We start from the raw sequence: 18598 nt of genomic DNA on the forward strand, positions 1-18598 counted from the left end.
CTAACATAGAAAAGGAAAAAATCAGTACCGGGGCGGGGGGGGTGGGTGGGTGGAGGAATGGGACATTTTCAAATACTGTGAAAGTGCCCCCCCAGCAGAGAGGAGTAGTAAAAAGTCACTTGAATTTGTTTAATGGGTATTTTAAGCTGGCTGTTTCTTGCCTTTAGGATAAAGGTCAGAAGCTGATGAGGATTATGTTAGACCTTGAAAGACAAGGCTTAGAAGCTATGGAGGACATCCTCACCAGTACAGAGGTTCTGGATCCTGCTGAAGTAGCAGACCTTTTCTATGACTGTGTCGATACAGAAATTAAGTTCTTCAAGTGAAGTAAGCAAACGTTTTAATACTTTGATTTAGAAACTAAATTGTCTGCTAAGTTGTCAGAAAAGCAGCTCATCTGCACATGTATAAATAAGATGTATAAATACAAGACTTAGTTTGATTCTGATTGTGCTGGTATAACTTCAGTGGTGTTACTCCTGGTTTACACCACTTTAAATGATTGTAGAATCAGGCCTCCATTATCTTTATTCCCCTTTTGATACCTTCTCTGAACAGATTGTCTCAAAAGTCTTTGTCCTTTATGTAATGTTATAGCCTCTCTTAGTTTTCCATTTGATTGTTGCTGTACGTGGATTTTAAACCACTGTTATCTCATTTCAGCCACAGTGGACACCGTTAGCCTTTTCACAAGAAGACTCTATAGTTCTTCGAGCCTTGAAAGATAGTCTCCAGTCCACATAGCTGAATTTGCAGGAGGAAAACAAACAAAAAGCCTTCTGTCTTTCTAGAAAAATGTTCCTCAGTAGCTATATTGAGTTAACAAAATTGCTTTCCTTTGTCCAATCATGCGGTGGTCCCGTTCTGTGTGTAGTGAAAGGAGAGAGTCACTGTTTGGTCCGTGTGTGCATGCCAGCTAATGTAGTGCAGAATGTTTCATTGTTTGGGCAACAAAAAATTAAAACAAGGAATAACTTCAATCCAGTGTAATTTCCATATAATCTTTTAAAGCAAACAATTGTTTTTGTTTGTTTTTATCTCCCCCTCCCCCTACATAGCTCAGGCTAGGTAGCAAAGTTCAAATGCTTAGAATTTCACCAGGTAAGTGTACGCTTCCCACTTCACATTGGAAACTACAGAGGTTTTAAAAACAAAAACAGCAGCATCTGAATTAGAGATAAGGCCTGGTTCTGAGCTTGCTTGTGTAACTCTGTTGGTTGCAATGGAGCCACTCCTGACTTATGCCAGAACACATGAGCAGAATCATGCCCCCCAGGGCTCAGTGCTGCCCTCATCTGTTCATACCTTGGAAAAACAACTATTGCACTTGTGATGTCTGGTAGGTTTTTTTTTTCCTTTCCCTAGATTCATAGTACTGTGTATTGCAGGCAGAATCAAACGGAGCGCCTGGTACATTGTGTAATCAAATGACTCCAAGGCAGCATTGATAGACACAGCAATGCAGTGACAGCTCAGTCAGAACACTTCTTTTGTTCCAATAGAGGCTGGGTGTTGAAAATAAAATTAGGGACAGCAGTCTGGCTGGGGGACCATATTGCCGTATGAAAGACAATTCTGTGAGTTCTCCAAATGGTATGTGCTCTTTACACCCGGAGGAAATCTCCACTTATTTAGTACAAGGAAAAGGAAACGATCATGACTGAACTGTTGCTTAGTCCTTGCAAGGCACAAATTCACAGCGAAGCTAAGATCTGAATGTTACTCCTTTACACTCTGCAGGGAGGAGGATACAAATGGTTTATTTGCAGTTTTTTATCAGCATTCAAACACCATTTTACCCACTGCATTCATATTTGGATTCATGTGACTCCAGTGATTATCTACTTTTCATGTGCTCTTACCATAACTCCTTCACTTTAAGAAGTTAACCCAGTGCAGAGGGTGAGCTTTGATCAAGGAACCTTCTTAACTCATGACACGAGGGACAATATTAGAGCTGGGTGGAGACAAGGTGTTATTTCCCACCCATTGAAATATTGCAGCAGCATGAACAAACCAGTTTTTCTTTTGGAGGGAGGTTGATGATTGAGAAGAGAAGTCCCCACTGAGGAACTGAAGTTTCTCGGAAGGGGAGCATCAGTTTACCACCCTTTTGACACTGACAGTGTGTTTGGTGGCTGCACCCAACCCCTAGAAAATATGTAGCTCTTGGATGCTTAGAATCAGCATCAAACATCTTACAAACACAGTTTAAGGAAGTTTTTACTAATGCTTCATCTGCCACTTGCAGCTCTAAATCCATTCAGCAGACACGTAAGTCTATATTTATGCTGTGGCTACACAAAGCCTCTACAGCCATAAAATAATGCCTTCAATTTACTTGCTTTCTGTTAAACTCCTGTAGTGGCTTTATCAGATCTCCTCAAACAACAGTATTAATCCAGGCTATTGTAGAATACAATTTCAAAAAGATCTGCCAGTGAAATACATCTGGGCTCAACCTGATTTTCTGATTGTTATTGCTCTTCCCTTTTAATTCTCTTTGTATCCCCTTTTGGGTTTTTTATGTGTCTTTGTTTTTTGAACTTACCTCCCTTCTTCCATAAGTACTATAATTCCAACTTGCTTCAAATGGAAACAGGACAGAGGTGATCCACACCTTTCTAGGAGTCCTACATTCCATGCCCTTGACTTTGCAGGTAACATTGAACATGTCTCTTAGGCAGCGTAGCTGCCACTCCAAGTGTAAGACAGTGGCCACTATACCAAGTATCCAGATAACCTCAGTAACTGTTCAGAGGTGAACCACTGTGTACTATGATGTTTTACCATTTTGTAGTGCATGAAATAGCTATAATAACCATATTTTATAGTGTGTTTCTGTAATTCTTTTAATATGCTGTGCAATACAGCAGAGCCAGGGAGCTGTGGGAGAGGGGAGATATATAAGCCCTAGCCTAATTACGGTGTGGTTCGCTGTAGAAAAGGAAAGGTTACTTCAGGTTAATAGGAGCACCTGTAGTCAATTAAGGCCCCTCAGAAACCTAATAAAACCTCCCTGCTTCAGGCAGAGAGGGTGTTGCTGAGAACTGGAGGAAGGGAGACTTCCTCTCCCAGTGTCAATGACTGAGGGTAAGAAACTTGTAGGGATTGGGAGGGGCTGGGGCTTAGAGTGAGGAGCAAACCCAGACCCATTCCCCACTTCCCTCCTCTACCACCTTCCAGGGCCACTAGTGGGGCCCTTGATGCCCCAACAGCAAGGGCAAGGGGTGGTGTCCTAGCCCCCCTGCCAAGAAAAGCAGGGGACCCACCAAAACAACATTGGCCATTTTGCCACAGCTGCTGTACATTGAATCATCAGCGATTTAAAACAGCCAAAGCAGTATTGTGCATAGTCAAAAAAATTGCATCCATAATTTAAGAAGTGCCAAAGAGGCCAGTATTCAGCAGAATATATAATACAAATATGTGTGCTGCCAAAGCAAGGTAAATGTAATGGAAACGTAGCCAAGTAATGACTGACTGGAGTTTAAAGTTTGCTTGTCAGATTCTGAAATAAAATAAAGATGAAAGGAACATTCTTTAGCACATATGGTCTCAAAATGTGATACTGAATGACAGTGTCAACCATTTCATATAGTCAATAGAGATTCTAAAACTATACCCAAACCATGGAATACCAGCAACTGGCTAGACAGGCTTGTGCATTAGGGAAATGCAGGCAGGCAGTGCTTATTGTGCCTTTTGCGCTAGTGTGTTGGATTCTCTTACATAGTAACTAATTTGGTGTGTGTAATCATGTTCTATGTTGCCTAGGTGTAAATGATTGCAATGTTGTGGTAAATAAAACTAATGTAAGTATATGCTCTTGGAAATAAGAGTATATACTGATTCACTGAAGAGCTGGTCCACTTAAATAAGTAAAATGTCTCGAGCCTTGTGGTTTTTTTTTTTTTAAAGTTCCTCCTCTATCTTGCTTCTGTTAGTGCACTCTGTGTACTGCAGCCATGGCTTAAAAAAAGGCAAAATCTAATTTCTGAAACCAGATATTGCACTTGGCTCCTCTCTAGTTCTAAGACAGGAGTTCTGCTTAGAAGGGAGACATCTTCTGCTCTAAAAGCACACAACTGAGATGAAAATGCTAGTGTTCTCATTCTTACACATTAAGGCTCTGCTCCTGCAACTTACTGACTTCAAGAAGCACAGCATTCTGTCCACATTCTCTTGACTTCAGTGGGCCTGGATGTGGTTCAGGGATGCTCCTACATGAAGTCACTTGCAGGACTGGGGCCTCCAAGGGTTTATCTCACAGCCTGTGGCATAGAATCTCTGAGACTGGGGCAACAGACCTTGGGCTTGTGCTCCAGTGCTAAAGACACCTGTGTAGATATTGCAGCATAAGCTAGAACTTAGGCTCTGAACCCCAACCCTAGACTTCAGAGCCTGAGCCTGAATGTCAACGTAGCTATTTATAGTAGCACAGTGCAAGCCTAAGTCTGTCAACCCAGGCTTAGACTCATGGCTGCAGGCTGCCATTTGTTGTGTAGATGTACCATGATTGTCCAAACTCAAGCTCTTGTCAGCATCATTCAGGGCAGGCTTAGTACAAGCATTACGTGAAACACAGTATGTTGTAAATTAAAATATGTGTGCTGATTTGCTTAATGCTTGCAGGGTAAAGACACTAAACCTCAAAGCCAGTGGAGTGGGTGGCACAGTGGCATTGTTTCACATCTGTGCTGAATTTGGGCTTAGGTATGTTGAGCCAAAGGGGGCAGGGAATAAAGATGTCTACTTTAAAGAGAGTGCACTCTTTTGTATTGTTCTCTGAAGCTATGCCCACCATTTCATGCAGCTGTTTGCAAACATCAGCCCTGTTCCCTGTCTGGGGGTGTGTCAAGATGTATGCCTTCAGACTGAACCAAGGCACTGCAAAGCTTGGGCTAATTTTCTTGTGGGAACTAATAAGTAGAGTTTTGCAGTCATATTGTGGGAATTACATATCTGCTGGGAACTACTGTTTGGCAAAATTAATAAATAAATTCAGCACCATGAGCCAGGTACTAAGTTATTTTGTACAAAAAATTTCACCCTGCAAAGTCCCTTTGAGCAAAGTGCTCTCTGGCCCTTACCTTCATGCATAGTAGTGATATTATATAAAGGGCTGGGGTTGAGACCCTCTCTTGTGTGTACCATCACTGCATACACTTCTCCCATAATACTGGAGAAAGCAATACCCTCTTTAGTTACGGATTTAGATTGTTTGTTAAGTCAGTGCCTTACTGACCGGGCAGAAGCATCAAGCACTCAAATAGTCATGGATGCTGAACCATCACACTGTAGAGTAGTGAAAAGAATTTAGTTTTGTGGGGGTACCTTATGTGTTCGTATCATCTGTATTTTTTAAATTTCTAAATTTAATTTACCAGCACAACAATGTAGTTCAGCACATGGAGTCAAAGTTCCCTGCTACCTCAGGCTCTGATAGTCAACATCCACTTTCTCCCACACTTTCCATGTGTTCAGATGTGTAAAAAGTCAGCCAGCACCATGTGTTGTATAAAAATGTAGTGGGATGAAGGTTTGGATACAGAGGAATTTTAAATAATTAAGGCTCGATTCAGGAAAGGATTTAAGCACTTAAAGCCCAGATTTAGGGATCCTGCCATTCACAAAAACCTCTGCTCAGGTGCCACAGCACCAACTCTGACCCCTAGAGGCAGGCCTAGTCAAACTGACTAGGGGGAGCAAGGACAACTCCCTCAACTTTTAGCCCACTAGCTAGGGAACTCAGCTGAGATCTGGGAGATCCCTGGACTATGGGATAGTCTGATGTGGTATTTCCTTAATCCATCCTCTTGAAGCTGTTCCACTGTAGATAACTTTAAAAGGAAAAAGGCATTGGGCCAACAACAGTGTGTGCAAGCACAAGACTCACTGTAGCGTGGTTGCTAGAGAAATCACATGGGAGACCTAGAAGCCAGTGCCCCTGCTCCAGTGACTTTTTAAAAATATTTTATCCACAGTGGAACAGCTTCAAGAGGAGAGAGAGAGAGAGAAGTGGCCCTCTCAGACTATCCCCCTGGAAAAGTGGCAGACACCTGTTCAAAGGCCTTCTCCTTCTCAGGGGGAAGGTGACTTCAACCAGGTTTTTCCAATCTCCTAAATTAGTATCCTAACCAAAGTTAGAGGCAGGTTCCCTCCTCTTCCTCCTCCCACACTTTTACCTGAAGTGGCATAGCCATCTAACTCCAAAAAAAGGGGGTGGCAGCTGAGAATCGCAAGGTACCCCCCTGCAGCCCAGACTTAGATGTCTACTGCAGAGGGGTGGGGATTGGGACCTCCTATTGGCTAGCTTCCATGAGGCACCATCTAGTGCCTAGGTTATCAAAACAAAATTTTTGGTGGCCTCAGAGTGCGGCCACTAACTCTCGCTGGTGGCCGCACTGACACTTTCCCTAAAAAATAATTAAATTTAGGAACAATTAAATAGGCACAGATACACATCCAAATAATTTATATATGGAGGGGTATATTGTAGACAATAAAAATACTGTGAAAAGTGATTGTTAATATCACTTTTCACAGCATACTTAGTAGCTACCTGGGAGGCTGTGAAAAGTGTTTCTTGCATGTGTGTGTTAATATCACTTTTCTCCGCAAGCCCCAGGGCCCAGCAGTGGGGGCCAGAGATGATGGTGGGATAGATGCAGGTCAGGGGAGGCAGCAGGGTCTAGGGGCGATGGGGGTGGCTGATGAGCCCTGTTGCTGCATAGTCAGAGCCAGGGGTTGGTGTCTGCTGCCATGTTACCAGGGCAGAGCCAGGGAAAGGAGCTGTGTCGCTGGAGCCAGAGATTAGAGCCTGCTGCTTCACAGCTGGAGCTGTGGTCAGAGTCCAGGACCTCTGCCTACCACCGCACGGCCAGAACCCGCGGCTGGAGCCAGGAGTCCACGCCCGACACCATGTAGCTGGAGCCAGCACTTGCTGCTGAGCGGTCTGGGGTCAGCACCGGCTGCTGCATAGCCAGAGGCCAGGACCAGAGCTGTCGGTCAGCGCATGCAGCTGGGGCAGGGGATCAGCGCCAGGGCCACGCTGCCGGAGCTGGGGGTCAGCACCTGTCACTGCACGGCTGGAGCCAAGGGTTGGCACCCGAAGCCCCACAGTCAGAGCCTGCTGCCGCATGGCTGGGGGCCAGCGCCTGGGGCCAGTGCCTACCACTGTGTAGCCGGAGGCCAGGACCAGAACCCACACCCGCTACTGCATTGCCAGAACTGGGGTCCAGAGGCAGAAGCCTTGCAGCCAGATCCTGAAGCCCCATGGTTAAAGCCTGCTGCGGCTCAGTGCCTGGGGCCAGCATCTGCCACTGCCTGGCCAGAAACCAAGGCAGAGTTGGGGGCCAGAACCAGGGGCTGAAGCCCTGCCAGGGCTGCATGGCTGGATTTTTTTGGGGGGGGGAGGGGAGTGGGAGTCAGTACCTGCCACCCTATGGTTGGAGCCCAGGGCTGCACGGCCAGGCTCCTGAAGTCCCAGCACTGGAGCCTGCTGCCCAAAACCCCTTCTCCATTTAATGCACACAAGTTAAAGTACAAAGGAGGAACTAATCTACAAAGACACTTTATTGTTTTAGAAATCCTTATAAAATATTTGTTGCACAGTATTACAGGGTCCAGTACAGATGAGAATAGGCAAGAAATCATACTCCACATTTGCTTTTAATGCACAATGCCAATAATACTGTAGCAGAATACTATTCCTGAATAGCCTCATATTAGACTTTCTGTAAGAAAAGATGCAACGCCCATGTTGATGCCTACCTAAATTTGACTATTATATTTTATATGCTCAAGCACAGTTAACTATTGTAATTACAATACTGGTGACAGCATTTATTTTTCAATATGTCACACACACACAGGTAAACTATTTATTAAGAGATCAGTACAGGCAAGAAAAAGAGCCAGGAGGGGGTTACGTTTCAGAAGCCCTATGGTGCTGCTGCATTCTACAGCTGGAAAAGTTGTTCTTCCAGGAGATAATTCAGTGGCTCCAGAACCTCACTCTGTACTTCCTCTATCCCATCAGACTCAGGGCCAGATTCACTGCTGTGGTCTGTGGGTCCAGCAATGCAAAGTAGCTGTCAAATTGCTAGAGTTCACTGATGAATCTGGTCCCAAGCCCTTCGTGGGGGAGGGGGTAGTATATTAAGCATAAGTAGGTACCTGCAGCCCACTTATCCCCCCATGAATGATTCCACACACAGTTACCTTCTTTTTGTTGACCAGTCAGGCACCGTGTGAACAACTTCCCCACCCCCAATTGTTCACAGCAGAGTTGCTGGGATCTTCTTTACCTGATGTCCTTGAAGTCCAGCTAGTTACAAGGGCATGACCACTTCTGCCTTCCTTAGTATTTAGGTGGTGGTGACAAGGCTACTAGCTAACTTTGCAGAGAAAGATACTATCCAGAGATAGACAGCAAAGGGGAAGAACTACACCCCTAAACTGGATTTAACATACCTGCTAGATTTGCAATTTGGGATGCTGCAGAGTTTATGCAAATAAGGCTTTAATTTCATATGCATATTTGAATAGTCATAATGCCATCAGCTTTCCCCAGCCCACACCATCAAATCTAGCCATCCTCCTAAAATCTACCCTGCTCTGGCTCCATATTTGAGTTTCCTCCTTTGGAGATCACTACCACCTCTGCTAACCTAGGGAGGGGTCCAGGTTGTCTCCTGCCCACAAGGTCTGTACTGAAATGGAAGCCACCTACCAGGGAGAGTTTCCTACCTCCCTTCTCTGATCTGCAGCCTGCTGCTCCCCCTCCTGGCTACTGCTTGCAAAATCAGTTCTGTTTAGCTAAGCAGCCACTGCTCCCCTGGAAAGAAGAGGATTAATGAGAAGCTGCCTGCCAGAGTGCAGAACCTCTGGAATGATTTCAGGCACCCCCACAGTCCTGGGCTCTTGAAAAACAAGAGATTAAAGCTACTTTGTGGGAACTCAGGACCAGGGTCCTGAAATTGAGTCTCCAAGGGAAACAACACGTGAATTAAAAGACTGACCGAAGCACTCTTAACCTGGCCATTTTTATTGTATAACTTTAAGCCATTCAGAGACAAGCCAACCTATGGATGCACTGGCAAGGAAAAGTCTGATTTCCAGTGAGGTAATTAAGGTAACCTGCATGAGCTCGCCACCCTGTCAGCTACCCTGGCAACTGGCAGAAAGGGGAGGAGAGTTTTTGGCACCTGTGGCAAACTAAGGTATCTTGGGAATCAATCTGCAGTTCCAGACTACAACCCTTCACAGCTCGCATTGAGTATTGGGTGAAAAGAGCTGCATGGAGCATATAAATGAAGGAGGACTTCTGGCAATTGCCTGCAGAGCTGTTCAAAGGAGATTGGTGAGAATGAGCAATACTAGTTGTCGTCTTTCTAGTATTTAGCTATTACATGCTTCTTTAGCTAACTGGAGAGGGGCATCTTGGGGATTATGGTGAGGGAATGACAATGTCTAGAAAGCCTGTCAGACAAGTGGCAGGTGGGCTCCTGGCTAGCAGCAGCAATAAGCAGTATTTAAAGAGAAAATCTATACTGTACAAAAGGGTCACATGTTAGCAACATGATGGTCCAGCTGTGCCCTTGTACACACACATGCTGGCAAATGCATTCATCCCAGTTTCTCTTTCTGACCGAGGAGAAACACTTTGGAAAAGCTTTGCCTTATTTGCTAATGCATGACAATGCTGTTAGGCAGTCCAGCCCAGGTAGTCATGTTCCAGCTCATTCCCTTCTGACAGGTACACCCACTAGCAAACCTGAGAGAGAGTAGCGTACTGCGTGCAGTGGTGTCCGCAGCCCCTTTTTCCTGCCTATATATATGTTTGACCAATAGATCCCTGTAATTATGGACCCCTCTGTGGTAATATTGAGGAAGAGGCCATTTTGCAGCGGGTTGCGGGGGGGAGGGGTGGCAGTAGGTAGGAAACAGGCAGCAAAGTAACTTACAATGAGATTATAAAGTCATGCCAAAAACCATACAATATATAGAGTATCTTATTTTCAGATAGCTAATTGAAAACTCCTGTAAATATAATTAGAGCTCTTTGGGGGAATACTAAAAATATTTAAAAGATGAGGAAGAAAAATATGAGTAATGCGTGGAATACTGTTTGAGATGATATCTTGATGATGATTTGAATGAGAATTACATAATGACCACTTCTAAAGAATTTAAATCTCATGGTGCTTGGTTTTAAAAATTCCTGAAGTAAACAACAATCATCTAAAAGCCTGTGCCAGCACTCTCCTCTATTGCCATACGATGACTAGGCTAGTTCAGAGAATGCATAATTAAAGTATTTTCTTTTTTCCAGTTAAAAATATCAAATCAGTGATGCTGCATCATTTGATTGTTAAAATATAATCTCTACTCATTTAACAAAACCTCCTCTGTTTCATACATTATCTTGTTATCTTCACCCTCCTGTGTAGTTCTGCACCAGAGATCTGTTAGAGGGATCTTCTCATCTCACATGTGTTCTTAGTGGAGGATTTGTAGGGGTATCTATAAGATACATAGGATACCATCTATTACAGGATGTCCATTGTTTCTGTATATGCTTACAGTACATCATGCAATGCCCCTGTATAGAAACTGGATCCAGTCTAAGAAAAGTAGTGCCAGCATGAAGATTTCGGGGGTAGGGAGTTGTCTAACATAATACAGAACCCATGGGATCTATACTAATAGTAGCTTGGATGGTTAGGATAGGAACTTGTGTGATTTTATTTATCTGTTTTTTAAAATGCCTATTTTCAAAGCTGGGTGGGTGAAGTTGTGCTCCCAAAACACAGTGATATGATTTTCAAAGGCTGAGCATCTGTATCTCCCAGCGTATTGGTGCTTCTGAGAATCTGTCATTCTTATCTAGGTGCCAAAATATAGAGTTAGGACGCAACTTTAAGCACTCAGGTTTGAAATCTTGGAACTGTCTTTTATATTCGTATATAGTGATTACAGGTTCAGTATTAAACCACAGTTCATTTCTGACATCACCTGTTCATGAACACATTAAGGCTGAGTCAAGACCATGCTAAGTCTGTTTACGTAATATTTTTAACTTAAGAGCTTCCTACTTAAATAATGTAATGAATACAATTAAACTGGTGGCATGTCAGCACATGTTACTGTTTCATCTTTTTCTAGAAACATTTTATAACAAAAGACAATGAATCCTATCTTTGGGATTCATTATAACAGTAACACTGAAAGTATATCATGATATCCTAGCAACTCAATCATAATTTAACACTAAATTGTTGCCCAGTGTTACTTTATTTATATTCACATTGACATTTTTAACTATGTTGGAAAAACAGCTTTAATCCTGTCATGCTTGTACAAGATTTTTCAATACTTACCTCTAGATGCCTTGCTGGGATAAATTCTCTGAAATGGCTTGAATTCATCGGGAGGGGGGAATTCTTCCACAGAATGAAAAGTAAACTTAGATTCAAACTCATCTGGAGAATTAAAAAAAAAGTTGTCTATTACCTGGAAAATAAACTCTGGCCACCATTAACAAAGCTGGGTTACCACTGGAAAAAAATTGATGAGGCAGTTAACTATTACAGTTGAAGTGCCTGACTGATATCCCAGTGACGTTTACAGTAGTTCATGCTGTGGAAAAACTCCATCTTAAGTGCGATTATCCGGTTAATCACCCCTTTTTTGTTCACAACTGCACCATCCCAATACTAATCATATAACATGCCTCTGGCAATCACAGCAATTTTTTATGGTGTTAGAACCAGGGCCGTCCTGAAGGGGGGTGCGGAGCCTGGGGCAGAAGTGACGAATCAGTCACTTCTGGGACTGACTACGCTGGCCAATCGCGCCGGCCTGCGGGCCCCCAAAGCACAGGGCCCGGAGTGGTTGCCCCGATTTGCCATACCCTAGGGACAGCTCTGGTTAGGACAGTATTTGATGTATTCTGACCTGGCTTTAGAGTAATGAAGCAGCTAGAAACAAACATAAGACCAAACAGCCAACTCACCAAACCAAAAAAAGTGTCCTTGGGAACCTCTGTCCTATAGAATTTAATGGGGATGAAACCACTAGGCTTCTGTAGATATTACTCTAAACCCAATATAATTTAATAGACCGTTATTACTTTTGTATAGCATTTTGCACTGTCCTGTAGAATTTTATAGCAGGTGTCTACTTTTCTATTCTATCAGATAGTCCAAAAACCTAATGAGAAGTTATAACTTTGTTGTTGTATAAGGCTCTTCTACAGAGGAACACTACAGAGCATCTCTCTATCTTTAGTTATACTGCTTTTTCACAGTGGACTTCATGCACCCTGGACTTTCACAGTTACTGTAAGATTTGCGTGAGAGATTTTTGGTAGGATGTATATTTATCAGGCTTTTGTGTAGAAATCTTTCAAGTATAGCAAAGAAGTTTAATTTAGAAAATATTACCAAGGATGTGCATGTTTCCATTTCTGTGCCGTGGAAAGGGCTCACGTGCAGCTGGCCAGGATGAAACTTGGGTATATGGACACTTGCTTGTAAGCTCAGTTGATGGTGATCTTGCTGGAGGCAGCGGAGGCGGAATTAACTTTCCAGTGTGGCTTACTTAAAAAGAAGCAGACAGCACAAAGATACAGTAATGGATGAATGAGTTCTTAATACATTCCTTTGAAAAATGAACTGATTGGACTTTAGACCTGACACAATGTTTAGTTCAAAGCCAAATGGCACCATGGTAGGAGGATACTTTATAGCTGTCATGTTAGAATCACTACAGCAGTAATGCTTGGATCTATTCTATACTAATCACTATCTCTGAATACCTGACCCATTATATTTAAAAGGTGTTTCCCTTAGCTTTAAAAAAAATATATAGTCAATTAATTGCGCTATCTACGCGTCCATATGTAAGGTTCAGCCCATACCCTTTAGCTGGTTTTTATTATGGGGAGCTGCATATTTCTCAATCTCACAAACCCAATTTCATATTTTTTCCAACTGGCACTTCTGGTCTACAAGCAGCTGGATTTCCAGATGCAGTCTGCCCCTCTCCACCTGTATCCTCTCAGTCTGCCCGTATATCTGTCCCCAATCCCTGTTGCAATGATGCATTTGGTCTGGATGGAACATGGAGGATGTTTCTATCAACCTCTTCCCTGCTTCTCTCCAAGGAGTTGGTTCTAAGATTTCTCCTGGGCTGGATTTTCTTTGTGAACCTGAACTATGATTCCTCTTCCTCATCAGAATACAGCAAGTTGATTAGCTTTGCCTTTGTCCACTCTTCAGTGTTGAGCTGCCTTTCTCTACCTAGCGCAATTATCTGCCTTCTCTTGAGTTGTTCATAACTCATTTTCCTGTCTTTCTCATCACTGTTCCTTTCCCATAAAGACTGTACGACTTTTCTCTGTGCTTTGCCCTTCTACGCTTCTTTCACTGCTGTTGGCACTTATGGAAATTCACACAGTCATAGATCACACACACTGCCCCCCTGTGTGTCACAGTTTCAGGGTAACTGCTCCTGTACTCCCCCTCCAGGGTCCACAAAGGGCACCCCCTTTAGGGTTCCAGTTCTCTGCTGTCACCTCTCCAGAGCAGAAACCTGCCTTACACTCTGCTGACCAGGGATTTTACGGCTGCACAGCTCCCTGCTTTACATGGGCATATCTTCAGCAAGCCAGACTGCTAAAAAAGGCCAGTACCTGTGCTTTGCTTTCTCTCAGGGGGCCATGATCAGTGTATTTTCCACAGTTATAAGCAACCACATTTATGGTTGAGGTAAAAGCATGACAGAGAACAAAAAAAAACAATAAAAACTTACATGCATGCTAAAAAGCCTACGAAGAGATCATCCCCAACTCCAAACTAAGGCTCTGGTAGGTTTTAGTCTTTCGAAACCTACAACTAGGTTTTCCCCATGGTTAGAAGTTCATCTATCTTATATCCAGAACCCAGGCCGGCCAGATCAGGTTTTTCTTGTTTTGTTTTTTTAAATACAGCTCAGGCTCTTTGATCCTGGCCTTCTGTAACAGGTAGTCAGCAGACAATGACCCTCTCCATAAGGGCTTAGCTTCAAAAAGCTGGGTTTTTGCATAACTGGAGTTAGGTAATTTGAATTAATCTCTCCCAAGGGATTCCCCAGGAAATCCACTTAATACTTATTGTCCCAAAGTTGGTTCCAACCTGCTGCACCGCTCAGCTCTCAGGAAGAGAAAGCCAAGCACTGACTAGTTTTCTCAGCAGTGTGGGAGACAGACCCACAGCCGGAGCAACTGCTCTCACTGAGTTCCCAGTGATCTATGCTCCCAGGTTCAGAGATCCTCTCTACACGTGGGGCCTAGATCCTGCTGCTCTAGATATCTTGTCTTCTGCCACCGTAGCTCGCAGACTAGGGTTGTATTTTTCTGTAGCCTTGTGTAGTTTGAAAACTCATTTTCAAAACTTACCTGCACCTCTGACTTGTCTCTTCTTCTGCACTGCTGCAGCTGGCTGAGGGAAGGGTGGGGCAGGAGGGAGAGGCATGGACTGAATACCAGGTTTTTGGAACAAGAAGTGTGGAGATTTGGGGGGCAGTGCGGGTGGAATGTCATGGCTGTTCACAGCACTGTTAAAGGTAGGGGAGGGTGGCAGCGGCAATGATCCCCTTGATGAAGGAGTAGGAGGGAGTGGTGGTGGAGGCGGGGGAGGAGTTGGAGGTGGATAATCCCTCAAATCAGGCTGTGGGGCAGAAGTGCAATAAAAGTCAGTTCTAACTGGCAATCCACAAGGCGGTGCCAGGGGCAGGGGAGGAGGTGGCAGGTATGAAGCTGTTGCTTGAACCTTGACGGGCTTGTCACTCGGAGGAGGTGGTGGTGGTGGTGGAGGAACCACCAAATTTGGGGGTGACACTTTTGCAGGTTTTTCCAAAGGAGAGGGAAGAGGTGGAGGAGGTGGGAAAACAAGGGAAGGTTTGCTGGAAACTGGCGGTGGTGGGGGAGGGGCAGGCATGCTGGGCCGAGCTGGTCCTGCTCGTGGCCCACGGAGTAGCTCCAATGGGTGTGCTGCTCTTGGACAATCGAGTGGACTTGAAACATTACTGCTTGCTTTGGCATTGCCATTCAATGGGGCTGGAGACTTTGGAGGAGGCACTCGTACTCCAGGCAGCTGCCCAGCCTTGCCAGCTAGAAAACAAAACCTCAAGGTAGATCATGAAAGACCAACACATAAGCCTGGTATCAGATAGTCAGATAAAAACAGCGCAAAAAAGGAGCTGGTCCTATTTGCCCAATAAAACTTTTACTGAAATACTGCAAGGGATTTGACACTCTTCCCCATCACACAAATGTCGTAAATAGTATTTCTGCAATGGACAATCTCTAACTTGAGGGGGTCGAGAAGGCAGCATGTTCCAGGGGATTGGACTGGGACGCAGGAGACCTCTGCCACTGGCCTGCTGGGTGACAGTGGGCAAGTCACTTCATTTCTTTGCCTCAGTTTCCCCATGTAACAGGAAGTGTGCCCATTCCCTGCAGAGGAGTGAGCTTCTGTGTAAGCAATCTGTTTGAAGACTTACCTTTCTGTAGCCCGCAGAGTTAGACTAAAGGCATTTTATTTAGCAATAATGCAAGAAACCTATAGGCCTATACCCTGTAAGACATTAACTTAAGTAGCTAGCATAAGGCTTTGAGGCCTCTGAGACTTAGCATAAGTGAGTTGCCTAACAGCAACCCTAAGCTATTGGGGAACCAGGAGTGGATTACTTAGGGGATTTTTGCTACAAGATCGTATAAAATACCAGGTAACTACAGGAAATCAAACTGATACCAGCTTTGGATATTTTAGGACTGGAACATCTGGGAATACATAACCACGAACTTGCCTTGGCAACAAATTGATGTAAATGATAAAGTGGGATCATTAATATACTAACCCACAGAATAAAGACACCAACATTATTAGAGTGAGAGAGCTAGTTATGGATAAAGGAGGCCAGGCATTAATATGATTATTCATGACAGCCAACAGACCCTATAATAGGCCAAACCACCATGTATGCCTCAAGATCTTGACCACTGAACTTGATTGGTATGCCAGAGGTAGGGTAGGACCGTTGTGGATCACCACTAGGTTTCCATGAGAGGTATGACAGTATGGGCAAAGGACATCAGCCTGATTTCACACTATAGCTACTATCTCATTTGGTTTGGATTTTTTTTTTTTTTTTTTACTAATTGTGCTAATAAAAGTATTTAAAGCTTTGCTCTGCCCTCAGTGTGTGTGTTGCCTTTGGGCGCATCGGGGTTCCCACCAGACACTAAAGTAAATCTGAATTCTGTTCCACCTGATTCTGGGACTATAACCTTTCAAACCTCAAAAGTTTAACCAGTGTCTAGCTGGAAACTCTTAACAGGGAATATTATCAATAACCACACAATAAATCAGGTAACACTTTCCCATGCCGTGGAAAGCCCCAGGGACAAAGACATCCAGCCTGTTAGTGCTAGGTGGAGAGAAGGCTTTTGGTTCCCCTTTGTCTCTGTGGCTAGCGTACTACCATGGTGTTATCTGACCAGACTAAAAGGAATGAAAAGCAGGGCCCTTCTCATGGTGCCTGGCCCTAGGCCATTTGGATGGAATTTCAGCCACTTAGGAGCAAGGCTGTTCCTCCAAACCAGTCACATCTGTCAGTGCTGTGGCCCACTGCAGATTGGACTGCAATAGTCCCCCTTTCAATCTGGCTACTAAGGAGTGGAGTCCATGATTGCTGCAGACAGTGGTTGAGAGGCTTGGAATGAAATATATATATACACCCACCCACCCACCCACCCACCCCTGGGTTGCAGGGCTTTGCTACAAGAGACACTTGTTCATTTTCCTCTTAACATTCTCCAGTTTATCAGCCATTTTAGTATTCCCTTATGTGAGAGCCTGACAAACCTGAGGGGAAAAACTACTCTAGGGAAAATTCTGGAGATCATAAGTGATAGCTCACGACACAGGCTTTCCACTCTGCACAAGGTAGAATGAGATGGAGACAGACAAGTGCCTTTAAAACTGCATGCTGTATTGGGTACTAACCCACATGCTGTTCTTAAGGTTGCTCATGCCTGCTCCTGTGTGGTAGAAGCACTGGGGACTGACTTGGTTCACTCAAAGTAGCACTTTTAGAATATTCCACCTAGTCTGCCTTTTACAATGGCCAATAAAAAATGCAGGTGTTATTCCAATTCTGCTCTCTCAGCCTCTGAAGGCGGGTGATGCACATCATGGTTTCTTAACTCTGACAGGGAGGTCCCAGATTCATCAGTTTGCAAATCTGGCTGCAGAGCTAATGTTAAAAACCAAATTCTCAAAAACACCAACTCTGATACAATACCTTCCTTGCTTGCTGATCCAGCTGTGTCCCAAACTTCAATCATACTGGGAAAATCCTTCATCAGTGGATGGAGAAGACACAATAGGCCACAGAACTAATGTGGTTCCAATGCGGTGAATGTGCACACTTCACTTCCTGCACACCGTGCAGATGTGCTCTGTGGGGATCCCTCCATCCCATGGATTTTCAGGGTGGGCCATAACAAAATGGCTGGCTCCATAACTTTGTGGCTATTTCAGCCACATACACCAGGGATATGTGGACACAGGATGCTGAGTGTCTGAGCCTACATTAGTTCCGAAAGAGCAACTCCACCATTTTGGCACCCACAGCTGCCTTCAGTGATTAGGAAGCAGTTCTGTGACAAGCCCATGTACTATTTCAAAAGTTCTATATCAAGCAAGCATTTATTTTCCATTGATAAAGGCAATATATATGTCTGCTGACTACCTGTTACAGAAGGCCAGGATCAAAGGGCCTGAATCCATAGCTCCCCTAAACTTACACACACAGCTCCTAAGCGAGAAAGATCAGTTTCAGTTCTAATTAACTGTCCCAAGACATTTTCACTTAATTGAGTGATTAGTTAATTGACACATTTTCGAAGAATTCAACTAATATTTTCCCCAGAGCTTCATATTACTAACACAATGCATCCAGAATGTGTTACTGATCTTGGTCCAGCATATTGCAAAACTATCAGAGGAAATGGAATAAAATTCATGTTTTCATGCTCAGGTTTTAATTTTAATTTTTAACTCCTGTCTCTAGGTCCAGCTAGGAAATCTCATAAACACTTGTTCATTTTCATTCCTGGTTCAGAAATGTTTGTCTCCTGACTGCCACAGGAAATTGAGACAATTTTGTGGTTTGTATTGGGGGAGGGGGAGAAATCAATTTAGTAGTGTCTTAACCAATCACGCAGTGACAATTTCAATTCCATATCACAGAGAGAGAATGGAGTAAATGGAGACATGAAGCCCATTATCTGTGAAAATGACCTTTCTATAACCTATGGTGATAGCCTGTCACAACTGGGTAACCAGATACTGAAAGCCAACTCCTCTTATACCTGGAGAAACAGGTCTATATAAAAGCCACTAGAAAAGTGACTGGGGAAGTTCTGCAGGTTCTAGTTTCAATTTCTAAGTTCTTGTTTTAAAAGTATCAGGTGAATAATTCAATGTACACTAAGATACAGTGTATGTTATCTACCCTTGCAGTTATGCCAAGATTGGGATGA

At 43.8% G+C, this 18598-nt stretch overlaps 2 protein-coding genes across 4 annotated transcripts in view; one reads left to right on the plus strand and one right to left on the minus strand.

Annotated features, from left to right (window-relative positions):
- SCRN1 (secernin 1) overlaps nucleotides 1-326 on the plus strand; it is a 45046-nt gene extending 44720 nt beyond the window's left edge. For both annotated transcript variants that reach the window (XM_077811336.1, XM_077811334.1), the window contains one exon: nucleotides 168-326. In XM_077811336.1, coding sequence (XP_077667462.1) covers nucleotides 168-326 — 159 coding nt within the window. The remainder of the gene's footprint in view (nucleotides 1-167) is intronic.
- Nucleotides 1-18598, minus strand: part of WIPF3 (WAS/WASL interacting protein family member 3) — a 73364-nt gene that overhangs the window by 7293 nt on the left and 47473 nt on the right. Inside the window, exons 5-8 of one of the 2 annotated variants that reach the window (XM_077811332.1) lie at nucleotides 14447-15160; nucleotides 12453-12608; nucleotides 11388-11489; nucleotides 7607-10530 (exon numbers count right to left, since the gene is read on the minus strand). In XM_077811332.1, coding sequence (XP_077667458.1) covers nucleotides 10490-10530; nucleotides 11388-11489; nucleotides 12453-12608; nucleotides 14447-15160 — 1013 coding nt within the window. In that variant the 3' untranslated portion in view covers nucleotides 7607-10489. Of the gene's footprint in view, nucleotides 1-7606; nucleotides 10531-11387; nucleotides 11490-12452; nucleotides 12609-14446; nucleotides 15161-18598 lie in introns of those variants that run through there. The other variant, XM_077811333.1, reaches the window with a different exon arrangement.

Source organism: Eretmochelys imbricata, chromosome 2 (assembly GCF_965152235.1).
Source record: "Eretmochelys imbricata isolate rEreImb1 chromosome 2, rEreImb1.hap1, whole genome shotgun sequence".
Lineage (NCBI taxonomy): Eukaryota > Metazoa > Chordata > Testudines > Cheloniidae > Eretmochelys > Eretmochelys imbricata.